The sequence below is a fragment of the Rhinopithecus bieti genome, unplaced genomic scaffold, assembly GCF_001698545.2.
Source record: "Rhinopithecus bieti isolate Rb0 unplaced genomic scaffold, ASM169854v2 scaffold_9899, whole genome shotgun sequence".
NCBI lineage: Eukaryota > Metazoa > Chordata > Mammalia > Primates > Cercopithecidae > Rhinopithecus > Rhinopithecus bieti.
In genome coordinates, this window is record NW_016806979.1 from 6,504,894 (window position 1) to 6,524,926 (window position 20,033).

The 20,033-nt window shown below is 52.5% G+C and overlaps 1 protein-coding gene across 1 annotated transcript in view; it reads right to left on the bottom strand.

Annotated features, from left to right (window-relative positions):
• Positions 1 to 19,372, bottom strand: part of FCHO1 (FCH and mu domain containing endocytic adaptor 1) — a 42,422-nt gene extending 23,050 nt beyond the window's left edge. The window contains exons 1-6 of the mRNA XM_017879565.1: positions 19,276 to 19,372; positions 13,044 to 13,088; positions 12,735 to 12,824; positions 12,227 to 12,300; positions 3,692 to 3,783; positions 1,755 to 1,830 (exon numbers count right to left, since the gene is read on the bottom strand). Coding sequence (XP_017735054.1) covers positions 1,755 to 1,830; positions 3,692 to 3,783; positions 12,227 to 12,253 — 195 coding nt within the window. The 5' untranslated portion in view covers positions 12,254 to 12,300; positions 12,735 to 12,824; positions 13,044 to 13,088; positions 19,276 to 19,372. The remainder of the gene's footprint in view (positions 1 to 1,754; positions 1,831 to 3,691; positions 3,784 to 12,226; positions 12,301 to 12,734; positions 12,825 to 13,043; positions 13,089 to 19,275) is intronic.
• Positions 19,373 to 20,033: the final 661 nt, after the last annotated feature.

The window sequence follows — 20,033 nt, forward strand, 5'->3', positions numbered from 1 at the left end:
ATCCGGCCACTGCACTCCAGCCTGGGCGACAGAGCTAGACTCCGTCTCAAAATAAAAAAAATTAAAAATTAAAAAAAAAAAGAAAGAAAATTACAAATGCCATCGGGACCACATTATGTGTTTTGTTTTTGTTTTCTTGAGGCAGGGTCTGGCTCTGTCACCCAGGCTGAAGTGCAGTGGTGCAATCATGGCTCAATGCAGCCTCAATCTCCTGGACTCAAGCCATCATCCCACCTCAGCCTCCTGAGTAGCTGAGACTACAGGCATATGCCCCCATGCCCGGCTAATTTTTGCATTTTTAGTAGAGACAGAGGTTTCTCCATGCTGCCCAGGCTGGTCTTGAACTCTTGGCCTCAAGTGATTCTCCCACCTCAGCTTCCCAAAATCCTGGAATTATAGGCGTGAGCCACCGCACCCAGGCACAAAGTTCATATAGAGTTATTAGTATGTCAGGCCCCTGAGGCCTCGCCCTGCCATCTCCCCTCCTACTTCCTTTCCTCATTGCCCAACCCCTGCAGCCACACCAACCTCCTCACTCTTCCTTAAACATGCTACACCTGTCAACTTGGGGCCTTTGCACTGGCTGAGCCACTTGCCTCGGTGTCTGTCCCTCAGACATCCCCATGGCCAGCCTCTCTCTCCCTCCCTCCCTCTCTCTCTCTTTCTTTCTTTCTCTTTCCTCTCTCTCTCTCTCTCTCTCTCTCTCCTCTCTCTCTCTCTTTCTTTTTTTGAGACAGAGTCTCGCTCTGTTGCCCAGGCTGGAGTGCAGTGGCGCGATCTCGGCTCACTGCAAACTCCGCCTCCCAGGTTCACACCATTCTCCTGCCGCAGCCTCCCAAGTAGCTGGGACTACAGGCTGCGCCACCTCACCCGGCTAATTTTTTTTCCGTATTTTTTAGTAGAGACGGGGTTTCACAGTGTTAGCCAGGATGGTCTCGATCTCCCGACCTTGTGATCCACCCGCCTCGGCCTCCCAAAGTGCTGGGATTACAGGCGTGAGCCACCGTACCTGGCCTGCCAGCCCCTTTCTATTAAGGTCTCAGCTCAGGGAGGCCGGGCCCACCCCTGAGAAAGTGCCCAACCTCTCGTAGTCCTATTTCATTCTCTCCCCAGCACCTTTTTTTTTTTTTTTTTTGAGACAGAGTTTTCCCGCTTGTTGCCCAGGCTGGAGTGCAGTGGCACAATCTTGGCTCACTGCAACCTCCGCCTCCCATGTTCTAGCGATTCTCCTGTCTCAGCCTCCTGAGTAGCTGTGATTCCAGGCGCCCGCCACCACACTCGACTACTTTTGTATTTTTAGTAGAGATGGGGTTTTGCCATGTTGTCCAGGCTGGTCTTGAACTCCTGACCTCGGGTGATCTGCCCACTTCAGCCTCCCAAAGTGCTGGGAGTACAGGCGTGAGCCACTGTGCCTGGCCCCCTTCCCAGCACTTTTCACCCCAGAAAAAAAAAAAAATGTTTTTTTGTGTGTATTTAACATCTGTGTGGTCATGCAACCCAGATGTACATTGCACGAAGGTGACTGGGTTTTTATCTGTCTGGGTTGCTGCTGGTGCTTGGCACACAGAAGGCACTCAATAAATATTTGCGGAATGAATGAGCTAGTGTGTAAATGAATTATATACATTCCTCTATCCAATTAGCCCCATAATCAAGATGGATGACACTCTATTCTACATGCCCTGAGTGTGAAGAGATGTCCACCAAGGAGGAGGCTCCCAATGTCCCCACGTTGGTGACCCCTACCCCACTCACCCCATGGGGGTCCCATTGCTGGCCAGCTTGGAGAGTTTCGCCATCGCCTTGGAGTAGGTCTCCTCGATGGTTGCCCTGGGTAGGAGAATGAGGTAAAGATGGAGAAACTGCCCGGGCGCAGTGGCTCACGCCTGTAATCCCAGCACTTTGGGAGGCCGAGGCAGGCGGATCACCTGAGGTCAGCAATTCAAGACCAGCCTGGCCAACTTGGTGAAACCCCGTCTCTACTAAAAATACAAAAATAAGCCAGGTGTGGTGGTGCATGCCTGTAATTCCCAGCTACTCGGGAAGCTGAGGCACGAGAATCGCTTGAACCTAGGAGGTGGAGGTTGCAGTGAGCTGAGATCGTGCCACTGCACTCCAACCTGGGTGACAGAGCAAGACTCCATCTCAAAAAAAAAAAAAAGATGAAGAAGCTTTCAGACACCCTTGAGAGAGGCACTGCACCTCTGGGCCTCAGTTTCCCCATCTTAAACACCTGAACTGTGGCTTTCCATGATGGGGTGATGACACAACCCTCTAAAGGATGTTTTGAAAATTCATAGAAGATTTTTTCTTATGTAATATATTTTATTAACAACAGTAGTAGGCCCGGGCATGGTGACTCATGCCTGTAATCCCAGCACTTTGGGAGGCTGAGGCAGGAGAACCACTGGAACCCAGGGATTCGAGACCACCCTGGGCAATACAACGAGACTCCTTCTCTAAAAAAAAAAAAATTTTAAACTAGATAGATGTGGTGGTGCACTCCTGTAGTCCCAGCTACTCAGGAGCCTGAGGTGGGAGGATCGCTTGGTCCTGGTAGGTTGAAGCTGCAGTGAGCTATGCCCAGCTATGTTGCTGGGCAACAAAGTGAGACTCTGTCTCTTTTTTTTTTTTTTTTTTTTTTTTTTTTTTTTTTGAGACAGAGTCTCACTCTGTCGCCCAGGCTGGAGTGCAGTGGCCGGATCCCAGCTCACTGCAAGCTCCGCCTCCTGGGTTTATGCCATTCTCCTGCCTCAGCCTCCCGAGTAGCTGGGACTACAGGCGCCCGCCACATCACCCGGCTAGTTTTTTGTATTTTTTAGTAGAGACGGGGTTTCACCGTGTTAGCCAGGATGGTCTTGATCTCCCGACCTCATGATCCGCCCGTCTCGGCCTCCCAAAGTGCTGGGATTACAGGCTTGAGCCACCGCGCCACGCCGACTCTGTCTCTTAAAAACAACAACAACAACAACAAAAAAAGGCAGGGCGCAGTGGCTTACGCCTGTAATTCCAGCACTTTTGGAGGCCAAGGCGGGCAGATCACCTGAGGTCGGGAGTTTGAGACCCACCTGGCCAACACAGTGAAACCCCGTCTCTACTAAAAAAATATAAAAGTTAGCCAGACGTGGTGGCAGGCACCTGTAGTCTCAGTTGCTTGGGAGACTGAGGCAGGAGAATCGCTGGAACCCGGGAGGCAGAGGTTGCAGTGAGCCGAGACTGCGCCATTGCACTGCAGCCTGGGCAACAGAGCAAACCTCTGTTAAAAAAAAAAAAAAAAAAAAAGCCAGATGTGGTGGTACATGCCTATAGTCGCAGTTACTCGGGAGGCTGAGGTAGGAGGATCCCTTGAACTCAGGAGTTCGAGGCTGCAGTGAGCTATGCTGGGGTCACTGCACTCTAGCCTGGGCAACAAAGAGAGATCTTGTCTCCAAAAAAAAAAAAATTCCCACCGTGAGTAGGTTATATCATCCTCTTTTGAGGAGGGGCGCTTTCGAAATCAGGTGATTGTTGTTTAAAAGGAGATATGGGGCTGACAGGGTTGAGAATCGGTCATTTCCAGGATCTTCTAGCCCCTCTGGTGTCTGGAATCCTCAGGGATCTAGCCCCTGACCATGTAGGGCCTAGTCATGAGGTGGGCGTGACTACAGGGTGGTGGGCGTGGCCCCTGCTGGATGGGGCTTGGGGACCTCACCTCTCCCGGATGAAGTCCGCCAGCTCCTTGGTGGAGATGGGCCCCTGCTTCACGCTGTGGTACAGGACCTCAAAGCCATGATTTTTCTCGCCCTGTAGGGGATGGGAGTAGAGACTGAGAAAGAATGCGGGGGGGGGGGGGGGTGCATCATAGTTGCTTAGCAACGGAGGCGTGGCCAAGGAGCAGCAGTCCATCCCCTTGGCTGTAGGGACTCGTTCAGAACTGAGCGAATCAGCTTGCTGCATTTCCCCTGGGCCATAGGATTGTCTATGGACCTTAAATTTGTCCAATCAGAGAGAAGCTTGGGATTTTCTTTTTGTCCCGTAGTTGCTGGGGAGGAATCTCATTTGTTCTGTGTCTTTGTCTCCTTCTGTCTTTGTGTCTCTGTTTTTCTGAGTCTCTCTGCCATTTTCGGTCTCAGTCTCCTCCCCCTTTCTCTGTCTTTCCATAAATGAGGAATTATATGGCCACAGGGGATATTGGAAGTCAAATGCAAACCGCGAACCTTAGAAAGAAGAAGCTGAACCGAGGGCCGGGCGCGGTGGCTCAAGCCTGTAATCCCAGCACTTTGGGAGGCCGAGACGGGCGGATCACGAGGTCAGGGAGAATCGAGACCATCCTGGCTAATACGGTGGAAACCCCGTCTCTACTAAAAAAATACAAAAAACTAGCCGGGCGACGAGGCGGGCGCCTGTATCCCAGCTACTCGGGAGGCTGAGACCAGGAGAATGCGGTGAACCCAGGAGGCGGAGCTTGCCAGTGAGCTGAGAGCCGGCCCTGCACCCCAGCCCTGGGCGACAGAGCGAGACTCCGTCCTCAAAAAAAAAAAAAAAAAACAAGAAAGAAGCTGAACCAGAGGGCTTTTGTATTTAAAAAAAAAAAAAAATGTGTGTTCAGGCTGGGCCAGTGGCTCACACGCCTGTAATCCCAGCACTTTTGAGAAGCCAAGGTGGGTGGAATCACTTGAGGGTCAGGAGTTCGAGACCAGCCTGGGCCAACCAAATGGCGAAACCCTGTCTCTACTAAAAATACAAAAATTAGCCCAGCGTGGTGGCGCGTGCCCTGTAACCCCAGCTAATTGGAGACTGAGTCAGCGAGGATTGCTTTGAGCCCAAAGTGCCACTCCAGTCTGGGTATCAGAGCAAGACTGTCTCAAATAACGGAAAGGGAAAGGGAACAGGAAAGGGAATGAAGAAGAGAAAGAAGAAAGAAAAGGAAAGAGGAAGAAGGGAGAGCAAGGAAGGAAGGAAGGAAGGAAGGAAGAAGGAGGAAGGAAGAAAATAAATTGGGAGTGGGTCCACGCCTGAATCCTACAACAAAAAAATCCCTAGCACTTTGGGAGGCGAGGCAGCCAGAATCACGAGGTCAGGAGTTTGGAGACCAGCCTGGCCAACGATGGTGAAACCCTGTCTCTACTACAAATACAAAATTAGCCAGGCATGGTGTGCACCCTGTAAATCCCAGCCTACTTGAAGGCGAAGCAGGAGAATTGCTTGAACCCGGGAGGCAGAGGTTGCGTGAGCCGAGATCGTGCCATCTGCACTCCAGCTCTGGGGCAACCAGAGCAGAACTGCCATCTCGGGAAGAAAAACAACAACAACAGGCCGGGCGCGGTGGCTCAAGCCTGGTAAATCCCAGGCACTTTGGGAGGCCGAGAGACGGGTGGGATCACAAGGTCAAGGAGATCGAGACACCCTGGCTAATACGGTGAAACCCCGCCCGTCCTCTACTAAAGAATACAAAAAACTGCCGGGCCGAGGTGGCGGGTGCCTTGTAGTCCCAGCTACTCGGGAGGCCTGAGGCAGGAGAATGGCGTAACCCGGGAGGCGGAGCTTGCAGTGAGCTGAGATCCGGCACCGCACTCCAGCCCGGGCGACAGAGCCAGACTCCGTCTCAAAAAAAAAAAAAAAAAAAAAAAGAAAAACAACACAACAATTTAATACTATATATAATATATATAGTATATACACACACACACATATGAAAAAAAAGTCAAATTGTCTCTCTTTGCGGACATGATCTCTATGTATAGGAAGCCTAAACACTCCACCAAAAAACTCCTAGAACTGATGAACAAATTCAGTTAAGTTGCAAAATACAAATATCAACATATGAAAATCAGTAGCGTTTCTATACACCATTAATAAAATAGCTGAAAAGAAATCAAGAAAGTGATCGCATTTACAATAGCTACAAAGAAAAAAAAAGGTGTGTTGAATCAAGTTGCTGGATCAAACCAACCCTGAAAGCCACATTCCCCCATAATCATTCGATCTTAAAAGCCAATACAGTCCCCGTTGCTTAAGTCACTGTAGTTGTGTTTTCTGTTCTTGTCAACATGGAAACTCCCTCTATGAGAACCCAAAGTAGGGTCCAGGTTTGAGTTCTCTCCCTGGACCCAGCAAAGCCCAGCACAGAATAAGAGACAGAAAGGGCATTTGAGTTTGTCGAAAAAATGAACAAATGATTCTGCTGTTACCTGCTAGTGCCAGTGGGAACGGAGCATTTCTACCCTGGTGCCTGAGAATGCCTTGCACAAAATCTCTTTACTCCAATTTCTGGGGTTGTCATGGTGGAGGAGACTAGGGCTGCACTGTGTGACGCAGGCAAGTCACTGCCCCTCTCTGAGCTTTTAGCAGCTCCTCATTAAGATGGGGCTGGGAGGCTGCGCGCGGTGGCTCACGCCTGTAATCCCAGCATTTTGGGAGGCTGAGGCAGGCAGATCACTTGAGGTCTTGAGTTTGAAACCAGCCTGGTCAATATGGTGAAACCCTGTCTCTACTAAAAATGCAAAAGTAGTCAAGCACGGTGGCAGGTGCCTGTAATCCCAGCTACTCAGGAGGCTGAGGCAGGAGAATCGCTTGAACCCGGGAGGCGGAGATTGCAATGAGCCAAAATCACGTCACTACACTACAGCCTGGGAGACACCCGCCTCTTACATGGGGATGATACAAGCAGCAACATAATCCATGTCAATGCTCCCCAAAGCCCCAAAGGCAACTCTAGCTTTTGCTAATTTGTAACATTAGTTATTAATAGTTAGCATTTGTTTTAAATTGGCTTATGTTTCTCCCCCAAAGACATTTATGTAAAAGGGCAACTTTTTCTGCCACTCTCGATGGAAAATTGGGACCCTTTGCCGCATGAAAGGAGTAGGAAAAAACGAGGCAACAACTATATCTTAATGCCAGCCAGCTTCTGTCACCTGGGAAGGGCATCATGCCTGAACACTACTAAGCTGTCCATTAAAAATGGTTATCAGGCTGGGCGAGGTGGCTCACACCTGTAGTCCCAGCACTTTGGGAGGCCGAGGCAGGCAGATTATCTGAGGTCAAGAGTTCGAGACCAGACTGGCCAACATGGTGAAACCCTGTCTCTACTAAAAATACAAAAATTAGCCAGGAGTGGTGGCACATGACTATAACCTCAGCTACTCGGAGGCTGAGGCAGGAGAATCTCTTGAACCTGGGAGGCAGAGGTTGTAGTGAGCTGAGATTGTGCGATTGCATTCCAACCTGGATGACATAGCAAGACTCTATCCCCCACTGCCAAAAAAAAAAAAAAAAAAAAAAAAGGGTGGTAAAACAGGAGACACAACGTATTTCAGGACGAAGCAGGAATGCCTCAAATCATGGCTAATATTTAATGCTGATGTGGAGGTGCTGGCCAATGCAGTAAGATAAGAAAAAGAATTGAGAGCAGATTATATGACCATCTACAGAAAACAAAAAAGAATAAACAAAATTAATTGAACTGAGGAAGAGGATAAAAGGCAAGACCAATATAGATTAAATATAGGGATTTTTTTTTCCTTAACAGGCGCATGCCACCACTATGCCTGGCTGATTTTTGTATTTTTAGTAGAGGCAGGGTTTCACCATGTTGGTCAAGCTGGTCTCGAACTCCTGACCTCAAGTGATCTGCCTGCCTCGGCCTCTCAAAGTGCTGGGATTACAGGCATGAGTCACCACACCTGGCCTCATACACACCTTCTGATCCCACTTCTCTCTACCCCTTGCAGACCTGGTCCTCTGTGCCCACTGTTGGGATTGGACACCTTTAGATTTGGACTTAAAACTCACCATAACAACTTTAAAACCAATGATTAGATGGGTGTGGTGTCTCACGTCTGTAATTCCAGCACTTCAGGAGGCTGAAGCAGGCAGATCACTTAAGGTCAAGAGTTCAAGACCTGACTGGCCAACATGGTGAAACCCTGTCTCTACTAAAAATACAAAAATTAGCCAGGCCTGGTGGTGGGCACCTGTAGTCCCAAATACTCGGGAGAACAAGGCAGGAGAATTGCTTGAAGCAGGGAGGCAGAGGTTGCAGTGAGCTGAGATCCCACCACTGCATTCCAGCCTGGCCAACAGAGTGAGACTCTGTCCCACTCCCCCCAAAAAAAGGTAATCAGCTGGGGTCTTGGGGTCTGATGGAATTGGGGACATTTTAGCATCAAATCAGGTCTTGTAAGAATACTGGAAGAGAAGGCTTGTGGAGGGATCTGATGCCATTTAAGACCCAACACACATCAGTGAAGCCATCCCTCTGGCAGCATTTGGCCGGTTTTCCATAAATGGTAGTTTCCTGTGCCCTCCTCCAACCTGCCGGGTTCACCCTTCCAGGTACCTGGAAGCTTGAATGTTATATATATTTTTCTATGTTTGAGACAGGGTCTCGTTCTGTCTCCCCAGTTGGAGTGCAGCGGCACAATCATGGCTCACTGCAGCCTCAAATTCCTGGGCTCAAGAGATCATCCCACCACAGCCTCCCAAGTAGCTGGGACCACAGGCACATGCCACCATATCCGGCTAATTTTTTTGATTTTTAGTAGAGACGGGGCCTTACCATGTTGCCAAGGTTGGTCTCGAACTCCTGGACTCAAGCAACCCTCCTATCTCAGCCTCCCAAAGTGCTGGGATTACAGGTGTGAGCCACCACACTTGGCCAGAAGCTTGAAGGTTAAAGCCAGAAGTCACTGCTAGATAGCGTTTCCTGCTGCATCAATGGAGAAACTGAAGCCAAGACTGGGGCAGACCCAGGTCAGCCTCAAGCCCAAATCTCCCAATGGTCACACTTCATTCTAGAATCATCGATGGGTCCCGACTGCCCACCAGATGCTGAAGTTCAAGTCCATGGCCTGGAATTGCCACTCCAGCCTCATCTCCTAGCTTCTTCTTAGCCTCACCCACAAAACAGCAAATAGCAAAGACAGGCAGTGCCTTTCCACCACCACACCTTTGTCCAGGCTATTCCCGCCATCAGCTCTCCAGTCTCCATCTCCTTCCACCCATCCACATCCTTCCACTTCTCAAGGATCATTGCCACCTGCTCTAGAAACTTCCCTAACTCTGCTCAACCCCCTCCCCACTTCACTGTTGCTCCCTCCAGCTCACCAGGAATATATTTTATTTTTTATTTATTTTTTTTTTTAGACAGGGTCTCACTCTGTCACCCAGGCTGGAGTCCAGTGATATCTTGGCTCATTGCAACCTCCGCCTCCCAGGCTCAAGCGATCCTCCCATCTCAGCCTCCCAAGTAGTTGGGACCACAGGTGCACACCACCACACCCAGCTAAGTTTTTGTCTTTTTAGTAGAGACAGGGTCTTGCTATGTTGCCTAGGCTCGTCTCAAACTCCTGGGCTCAGGCAATCCACCATCTCAGCCTCCCAAAGTGTTTGGATTACAGATGTGAGCTACCGTGCTCCATCTATATTTTCTCTCTTCTTGTGTTTGGAATTGTACTTTCAAAGTTCAAGTGTCCAATTGCCTTATACGCACAGGGTCACTTTGGGTTGGTGACTTCATCTCTCTGGCCTCAGTTTCCTTCCTTGTGTGACAAGTGGGGACAACAACAGCACCCAACTCCCAGGGGTCTTGCTGGGATGAGGCTGGCACAGTGCTGGCCCCAGGAGATCCTCGGGTGAGGCTGCACCAGGCACCACCGCCCAGGCCAGCATCTGGGTCTGACTCAGAGCCAACTACTGGCCCGTTTCCCAGACCTGGCAAATCCCCAGCGGCGTCTGCCTCCCTTGGACTGGGCTGGCAGCCGAGGGTCCTAGGAGGGGCTGTCTCAGGTCTGTCTCTCCCATCAGAACTTCAAGACATCAGACTTGCCTCAGTGCCAGCCAAAGTGTGGTTTTTTTGTTTTGTTTTTTTTTTTGAGACAGAGTCTCACTCCATCGCCCAGACTGGAGTACAGTGGTACAATCTCACTGCAACTTCCACCTCTCAGGTTCAAGCGATTCTCCTGCCTTAGCCTCCCAAGTAGCTGGGACTATAGGCTCACGCCACTATGCCCAGCTAAGTTTTGTATTCTTAGTAGAGATGGGGTTTTGCCATGTTGGCCAGGCTGGTCTCCAACTCCTGACCTCAGGTGATCTGCCCCCCTCGGCCTCCCAAAATGCTGGGATTGCAGGCATGAGCCACTGCGCACAGCCAAGAGTGTGGTCTTTGTAACAGAGCTTATTTATGTCCTTCTCCTGCTCACCCTTCCCCCACGACTCCCTAGTACACTTTATGCTTCAGCCCTGCCCTGGCGTGATGAGACTGGGGCATCCCTGTCTGGCTTACTCTCCCCTGATGAGAGCCTCCTTTGAGCCATCAGGGCCCCGGCATCACCCAGCAAAGAACCAGGCTTCTGTGGCGGCTTCAATACCAGCAACTGATAAAAAGAAACCTTGCCAGTGACAGAAGGCCTCCCAGAGTCTGGGGGTGCATGGGGTGGGAGTGGCGGCGCAGGAATTTCATCCCTTTTTCCCAGATGGGGAAACGGAGGTTCAGGCAGACAAAGCCATTTGCTCCAGGGCTTCCAGCAGAGCCCAGTTCAAATCCTGAACTCAAAGCTCTTTTTTTTTTTTTTTTTTTTTTTTTTTTTTTTTTTTTGAGACGGAGTCTCACTATCACCAGGCTGGAGTGGCAGTGGCCAGATCCAGCTCACTGCAAGCTCCGCTCCCGGGTTCCGCATCCTGCCTCAGCCTCCCCAGTAGCTGGGACTACAGGCGCCCGCCACATCGCCCGGCTAGTTTTTTGTATTTTTTAGTAGAGATGGGGTTTCACCGTGTTAGCCAGGATGGTCTCGATCTCCTGACCTTGTGATCCACCCGTCTCGGCCTCCCAAAGTGCTGGGATTACAGGCTTGAGCCACCGCGCCCGGCCCTGAACTCAAAGCTCTTAACCATTCTCTACCAGGATATCTTTGGGTGGGGTGGGGAAGTCGGGGGCGGTTTCTATTTTCTCTTTGCTGATCTGAATTTTCTGCAGCGAGCCTGCACTCCTCACACAATTAAAAAGGATTTAAAATAAATGTAGGTGCCACTGTCGGGGTTCCAAAATGAGGGTGACTTCTGATCCTCAAATGGTCACCTCCATTACACAGTAGTACTAACAGGAGCTCAGAGAGGGGTAGCCCCTTGCTGGGGTCACACAGCCTTTCAGGGGCAAATCGAGGAGTCTCACCTTTGGAGAGAGGGCAGAGGTCACACCCCTGCAGGTGGCAAGGGAGTGCGGCCCCTTTAAGAAAGCTAGTGCCAGTAAGAGGAGCCCCAGCTGGGGAGGGAGCAAGGGCAGGAGTGGGGCTTGTTGCCAGGGGCAACCAGTCACCTAGCAACAGGCTTCCCCGCTGCAAGCTCAGGGCTTGCAACTGGGGAAGGGGCTTTCTGACCTGGTCCTTCCCTGACTCCTGGGCCCTCCCCTGTTTACCCATCCTCTGTGGCACCCCGTCAGCCTGGCTCTGCAGGAGGAGTCCCTGTTCCCCAAACTTGCCACTCAGTGTCACACCTCTGGTCTTTTGCCCAGGCTGTCCCACAGCAAACACGATTCTGTGTCCTGGTTCCCAATGCAGGACCCCCAAGGCTGGGTTCAGCCCTGGTCTTGCAGGGCTGAAGGTGTCTAAGCTGGCTCTGAAGGTGTCTAAGTTGGCTCTGGGTCCCCTAGACTGGGGACTCCTCCCTTGGGGCTGGGGCTGGGATGGATTCTCTCGGAGGCCCCAGCATCTCCTAGGGCTGGCTGGGGATGAGGTCACAGTGGCAGGGAGAGAGGAAATGAATGAATGAAAACAAATCTGTCTCACTCAGCATCCCTTGGTCTACAGTAGGTGATCTCCAGCCTGAACAGTGGAGGGGTGCACAGGCCATGAGAGGCCAGGTCAGGAAAACCCCTCAATTCTCCAGGGTGGGAAGGGGGTGGAAATTCCCTGGCTGGAATGACCCTGGGTCCTGGAAGTTCAGTTTAGCCCTGGGTTTGAGCACTGACTCTGCACTTTTTCATGGGGCAACTTCAGGTTGCTTAGACGTTCCCACTCTGAGCCTTGGTCTCCCTATGACACAAGCTATGACTTACCCAAGGTCGTAAGGCCTGCGAGGTCTGGGATGGGTATGAATTCAAACCCAGCCTGACTCTTCCAACTTTAACTTCCATCCCTTGCAGACCGTCTACCTGTCCAACACTCTACCCACAACTCTCCAGTCCCCCCATCTCCATAAAAGTCCCTGCAGCCCTGCCAGCATCCCCTGCCAAAATAAGAGTCGGTCTTACCCAAAAATGCTCCCCAAAATACGACATCCTGATGGTCTCTGTGGAGACCCCTGCAGGCCCCGTCCAGTGCCTGTCTGAAGAGAGAGGCAAGTTTGAGCTACAGAGTCATTGCCAGTGTGGGCTTGATGGGGGGGAAAGTCCCTCCCTGTAGAGGAAGGAGAGAAAGGACGAAGGAGGAACTGAAAGCTCCAATGCTAAGAGCATGCCAGGACCCCTGAGATAATTCAGCCCCAGTGCTGGTCCCAAGTAGCTCCAGCAGAGGGGGTCAGAACAAGACATAGATGCTCCCAATTCCAGAGTCAGGACTAGACTAGGTGGAGGGACAAGAGCTGAGGGAGTCTATATTGGAGGAGGGGGCATGGAATGTGGGGTTTTTAGGTACATATAAGAGTTCATAGCAGTGGGTAGGAGCAGTGCTGGATGACCCCAACCTTGGCAGGAAAACTCTGATCCACTTCACAGATGGGAAAACTGAGCCCTCCCCACCCCCAGAGGGGAAGCCACTTGCCAAGATCACACAGCTAGGAAGGGACAGTAGATTTGCACTCTGGACTGGCTGAGCCCAGACCTGAGCTCTCGGCTCCACTCCAGGCGGCTCCTGCAGGAAAAGGGTTTGAAGAGAAATAGATGCAGGGGCTGTGATCAGCCACATGGGGGTTGGGGTCCGTGAAGTGTCCCTGAGGGTCCCTTGGGGTCTTCTGAATTCCTCTAGGACAGTCCCCACCTTATGCACCCTCCTGGGAGTCAGAGCTCACTCCTCCAGCTGGCACTGCTGCCCCCATGAGTCCCAACCCTGCCCTCGAAAGCCAGTGTTCACCTGGTGTCTGAGTCACTGTCCAGCTCCGTGCCTCAGTTTCCCCATCTGCAAAATAAGAAGGAATGCTTAGAAGGGATCTTCCTGGGGAAACCCAGGTGTTTCTGCACAAAGGCTGGGTCAGGCTGCCCGGCAGGGGACGGACAGGCAGTGTCCTTGGCATGTTCTAGAGGCCAGGCTTGTCACTGGAGCCTGCAGGCCTCATTCATAATTCATGACCCCACAGGCAGCTCGGTAGCAGCTGGGAGCCTGGGAGGCACAGCGGCAGGAGTGACAGGGACCCGCGACCACAGGATGGGGAAGCTCCCGGGGCCTTCCCAGGAAAGGACTGAGCAAGACCTTGGGCAAGGCTGCCCCTCTCTGCGCCTCAGTTTACCTAATCTTGAAAGTTAGTTTAGGCTAGGAGTGGTGGCTCACGCCTGTAATCCCAGCACTTTGGGGGACTGAGGCGGGTGGATCACTGAGGTCAGGAGTTTGAGACCAGCCTGGCCAAAGTGGTGAAACCCTGTCTCTACTAAAAATACAAAAATTAGCCGGGTGTGGTGGCGGGCACCTATAATCCCAGCTACTCGAGAGGCTGAGAGGAGAATCGCTTGAACCTGGGAGGCGGAGGTTGCAGTGAGCTGAGATGGGGCCACCGCACTCTAGCCTGGGCGACAGAGTAAGACCTTGTCTCAAAAAAAAAAAAAAGTAAAGTAAAGAAAAGAAAAGAAAGAGAAAGAAAAGAAGAGAAGAAAAGAGAAGAGAAGAGAAGAAAGTTTAATTGGACCTATTATCATTGAGCCTCCAATCCCGGGACTTCTGTGAGTCACCCAAGAGCTCCCATTTGCTCACCCAGACTAGGACAATGTCAGGGTCCCTGAGCTGATTCAGCCCTGGGCCTGGCCCTGCAGGAGTCCCCAGTCTAGAGAGACAGAGCTGGACACAGATCCTCCCGTCCTGCATGGTCAGGGCTGGGCCAGATGGAGGGACAAGGTCCAAAAGAGCCTAGACGAAAGGAGGGCTCATGGGAGTTGGGGTTTTAAAGCATGAATAGGAGTTCACTGGGCAAGGAATTATTTGTTTCAACAAACATTCCCAACCCTGCACTGGTTAATGACAGGGGCCCTGAAAACCTTCAGTCCCCTCTGCAGCCCCTTAGGAAACCTAGTTTTGTGGCAGGGGTAGGGTGGTGACCATGCTATACTGACATCCCTAGGGGAAAAGCCCTAAATTTCCATATCACTTCTTAGCTTCTGTCCGTGACCAGGACCCTAAGCATCTCCAAATCCCTTAGAGCTCTGCTGACTAGCATGGGAACCACTAGCCCCACGTGGTGACTTAATTTTTCTTTTTTGTTTTCGGAGACAGGGTCGCGCACTGTTGCCCAGGCTGGAGTGCAATGGTGAGATCATAGCTCACTGCAGCCTCGACCTCCCACGTTCAAGGGAGTCTTGAATAGCAGCCTCCCGAGTAGCTGAGACTACAGGCTCACATCCGAATTTTTGTATTTTTATTTTTTTATTTGTTTTGGAGACAGGGTCTTGCTCTGTCACCCAGGCTGGAGTGTACAGTGGCACGATCACAGCTCACTGCAGCCTTGACTTCCCAGGCTCAAGTGATCCTCCCGTCTCAGCCACCTGAGTAGCTGGGACTACATGCCCAACTAATTTAAATTTTTTTTTTTTTTTTTTTTTGTAGAGACTAGGTCTCACTAGTGTTGCCCAGGCTAGTCTCGAACTCCTGAGCTCAAGCCATCCTCCTGCCTGGGACTCCCAAAGTGCTGGGATTGCAGCCATGAGCCACCACCCCGGCCTTAATTTTTGTATTAATGTTAAATCAAGGAAAATTAAATACAATTGGCTGGGCGCAGTGGCTCACGCCTGTAATCCCAGCACTTTGGGCGGCTGAGGTAGGTGGATCACTTGAGGTCAGGAGTTTGAGACCAGCCTGGCCAACATGGCAAAACCCCATCTCTACCAAAAAATATAAAGATTAGCAGGGTGTGGTGGCACACACCTGTAGTCCCAGCTACTTGGGAGGCTGAGGCACAAGAATCGCTTGAACCTGGGAGGCAGAGGTTGTAGTGAGCCGAGATCGCACCACTGCACTCTAGCCTGGGTGAAAGAGTGAGACTCTATCTTAAAAATAATAAATAAATAAATAAATAAATAAAATAAATAAAATTATATACCCAACTCCTCGGCTGTGCCAGCCTCTCTTCCAAGGCTCAGTAGCTACATGGGGCTGGTGGCTGCTGTAATGGATGACAGATGAGAAAGCCTTGCTGCCAACATTGTTCTAGAAGATCCCAGGAACCAAGGAGCCCAAGTTCCCCAGAAACCAAGAATCTCACTACTGTTTTTACAGTTTCAATTAGATCGCCTCACCCCACCTCTGGCAAACAGATACACACAGAACACTAGTATGTGCGTGACCCTGTACCTAACTATTCACACGCCTCTGCTCATCCAAGCTTCATGCCATGCCCTCAGATGCAACCCCAACTTTATGAGGGAAACTGAGGCACAGAGTGATCAGTCATTGGTCCCAGCTGACTGTGATTTTGCCCCTGGTCTGTCTGCCAATGACCTCCTGTTTGAAACCATCACGCGTGGCTCTCTGGGTTTCCAAGCCCCCTCTGTCGTCCCCACAACCCAAACCACCACTCACAGCTGGAATGGAGGATGGGGGGCAGGGCAACGGGTGGCCCCATGCAGGCTTTCACCAGCCCAGGAAGTGACACCTGCTACTTCTCCTGAAACCCAGGTTCCGGGCAGGGGGGGCCTCCCCTCTGTTCCTGAGGGGGGCCAAGGAGAGATGATGGGCATCTACTGGCCAGGGCTCATACTCACCGGACAGGGTAGCGAGTGGGATGGGGCCCCCGTCTGATGGGGCAGGCGCCAGGAGACAGCCACGAGGCCACTTCCGTCAGCACCAAGTTGGAGGCTTGTGTGCATGGGGGGGACAGGAAGCTCACCCCGCCCCGCCTACCATCCAACCGCCACCTTACCTCCCCCGCCCAATCAGCACCCGTGGGACCTCCCTGGAACCACATAGGCCATGGGTGAGTAAACAAGAGGCACCTGAACCTGGAGCCCCCCCCAGCCTGAACCTGGAGCTGTTCTTACCGAACAAATATTAATCATGACAACAATTGGGAAATAAATGAGCACCAACCCTGGCCCAGGCATTCAACATCTTGCCATCCCGAGGTAGGCTGATACCCACTTCACAGAGGGGGCAAACTGAAGCTCAGAGAGGGAAATGCACTCAGAAAGGGGAAGACATGGCCAGGCGCGGTGGCTCACGCCTGTAATCCCAGCACTTTGGGAGGCCGAGGCGGGGAGATCACGAGGTCAAGAGATCGAGACTATCCTGGCCAACACAGTGAAACCCCATCTCTACTAAAAATACAAAAATTAGCTGGGCGTGGTGGCACGTGCCTATAGTCCCAGCTACTCGGGGGCGGGGGAGAGAGAGAGAGAGAGAGGAGGGAGAATCGCTTGAACCCGGGAGACGGAGGTTGCAGTGAGCTGCGATCGAGCCACTGCACTCCAGCCTCGGCGACAGAGAGAGACTCTGTCTCGAAAACAAAACAAAACTATATTTTACAATTACATTGGCATAAACATGAATATACTAATATTATACACAAAAATGTTTCCTTCAACCCAGAAGTTCATTTTTTTTCCCTTTGGATTTTAAAAGAAGTGAAAACATCAACCTACGGACCCCTGAAAGCACTGTGAGCCTGAGACATCGGGCTTGTTGAGACATCAGGCTCATCTGATGGAGAAGTCAGCCCTGCTAGAACCCAAGTCTCCCAGCCTGAACAGCACCAGCACAAAGCCCAGAGATGGCCAGAGACTTGCCCAAGGTCACACAGCACATTGCCAGCTGACTCAGAGGCCCCCATCCTGCCTTCCCGGCACCAAGTCTTGCAAACCTGGGGCTGAGACATGTGAGCAGCCCCAGAACAGATAAAACAAAGCAGGAACCACATCAGCAACAAAGGCAAGACCCGAGCTCCCCTTCTGGGAATTGAGTGCTGCCTGGCTGGGTGTCCAGAGCCGCTGACGTCTTGCCTGGTGACCTTGGGCCACTCCTGACCTTCCAGGATCTGGCTTCCAGGATCCTGGGAAGCAGGATCTGGCATTTCCCTCTCTCTCTCGGACCCCAGTGAATGTACAGTAGACCCAGCAGCAGGGATTTTCTCATCCTTCCCACAGACCAGTCACTTGGTTCAAGCAGGTACCGTGCTGTTTCAATGACCCACTATGTCATGTCTCCCCTCTTGGCTTAGCCACCTGGGCTGCGATCACTTATACAATCTGGCTTGATTCTCGGCACCGCACCTCAAGGCAGGGTCTTATCTCGACCAGCACCATGATGGGGAAACTGAGGCACATGCCCCAGGTCACACAGTGACTCAGGCCACTAAGTGGGAATCTGAGCCAGGGATTCTCAGGAATTTTCTGTTCTCTCCATGGGTCTCCTCCCTCTTCCTCACTTCATTTGGCAAACATCTATCGAATGCCTACTGTATGCCCAGCTTTCCCAGGTGCTAGAGTCTCCTCAGGCAATGCCCTTGGTAGACTCCCCCTTCCCCTCCCTCCTCCTGGTCAGCTGTGACCCGATTTAAAGAGCACTAATGCTGTCATTAATATTATAATGATCATGTCTGTATTTACGGAGCTTCCTCCTCCCACAGATTCCTCTCATCTTCCCAGAGGAATTCAGCCCATTTCACAGAAGAACAAACCAAGGGACCAAGTGAAAACACACACAGGTAGAGGCAAATTCAAACCTGGGGGTGTCAGACTCCCAGCCCTGTGCCCACCACTGGGAGGGCGCTCCAAGGGACAGGGGATGAGCTGGCCTGGCAACTCCCACCTCCTCCTCCTGCCCAGGACCTCGCCCGAGAACAGGTTCGCCCCTGGTGTGGGTGATGGTATGTGGGTCAGGGTGTGCCCTAGGTGGCCCCACTGGTGAGACCAGGGTGGTGATGCCCCGTCCCAACGATTGCAGCTTGGTCCTGTGTTTTACTCCCTGCCCCCATGCCCCCAGCCCCAATATCAGAGTGTCATCATCAACCCATTTTGCAGCGCAGTAAACTGAGGCTCAGAGGATAGCAAGACACTGTGGGAGGGTCTCCAAACTCAATACTCTCTTGACCCCAAACCACCCACATGTTAAGCAAAAAAGTGAATCACCATCAGACAAAATGTGGGCTGGGTGAGTTCAGAATCTGTAAAATGCAGGGTCCGAAGCTCCCAACCTCAATTTTCAAAAGAGGAAACCGAGGTTTGGAAAGGCGCTGTCACCTGCCCAAGGTCACCAGTGAAGCAGGTCCATTTGACTCTGCCTCCTGGTCCCCACTGCGGCTGGGGCAGGTGACTCGGGGGATCCAAGGCAGATGGAGGGGCCCCCCACCACCCAAACCTCCTCCGCACCCCACTCACAGCCAGCCTCTGGCAAGATCCTAATTTACCTCGATTTATTTTAATCCCCAGGAACAGATGCTAGCTGTACACCCCGCCCCTCAGTAACAGAGGGACCCCCCCCAAGTCCAGGCTCCAGGCCCTTCAAGGCCTGGCCTGGATAAACCGTGCCAGGCAGGGGACCCCACACTGACCCCCAAAATTCCAACCTTGGGGTCCGCACAGAAGATGCCAGTGAAACGCCCCCCACCCCATCCTTAAGGTGGGGGACTGGGATGGGGCAGATTAGAGGAGGGGCCAGGTGACCCTCCAGCTCCTCCAGCCATCAGGCCTGGAGAGGGGTTCACAGTGGAGGAAAAGGGAAGTGAGTACCTCATCCTCGGTCCCCGGTGGTCTGCAGGCCGGAGCTGGGAAGAGGGAATTTGCGGGTGGTCCTAATCTCAGCCACCGCCCAGGGTTCCAGGCTGGAAGGGGAGCGGCGCCCCCATCTTTGCAGCCCCAGAACCCAGACCTAGGCTTAGAATAAAAGGATTTGGGGAGGGGTCTCGCGTCGTCACCGCCCCCGTGCACGCTCGGTTCTAGGCCAGGAGAGGGTGGATTTGGGGAGCTGTCCCCGTTTCCGCCTGCGGACCCCCGATTACCACTTGGGGAGAAGCCGGGGCGCCCACCGCTTAGCCCCCAACCCCTGCTCTCCATCCCTCGCGTCCCGCCGCGCCTTTGCCCTCCGCAGCCGCCGGGGCTGCAGGGCACGGTGAGCGTGGGAGGCTGCGCGGGCCAGGGTGTCCCAGGGGGTTCCGGGGGGCAACACTCACCTCCTGAGCTCGGGCCGAGCCCCGCGCTCGCCGCCACCTGCGGCTCGGTCGCTGACACCCGAGCCCGCCCCGCCCCTCCCTCCGCGGCTGCGGCTCGGCTGCCGACTGGCTCCGCCCCCGGGGCGTGGCCTACAAAGTCCCCACCCCCGCGACGCCTCCAGGAGGCAGGGCGGGCTCTGATCCCGCGCGGTCCCCCATTGGACCATTTAGGCGGCCATCTCCGCCAGCCCAGCGCGCTGATTGGTCCATCCGAAGACCAGGATCTTTTTTATAGTCCCCCCTTTACACCACCCGCAGTCTATTTGCATAATTTAAAGAGACAGGCGCCACTCTTTCCCCCCTGAGATTCAGTGGTAAGGGGTAAGGAGCGACCAACGTTTATTGAGCGCCCAGGCAGGGCTCATTTGATGACCCCCCCACAAGCCTGTAACCGGAACGTTATTGGTCTTTATTTTACAAGTGGAAAATCTGAGGCTCAGAGAGGGCAAGGTCTTGTTTGGAGGCCACACAGCAAGTCTGCAGCCGGCCTAGGGCAGCCCCGCGATCCGGCCCCTTGCACAGGAGGTCATCCCCTCATAGGACATATGACAGTTCTTTTTTGGAGGTCGAACTCGATTGCTTGAGGTTAGGAGTTCAAGACCAGCCTGGCCAACATGGTGAAACCCTGTCTCTACTAAAAATACAAAAATTAGCCGGGCGTGGTGGCAGCTGCCTGTAATCCCAGCTACTCGGGAGGCTGAGGCAGGAGAATCACTTGA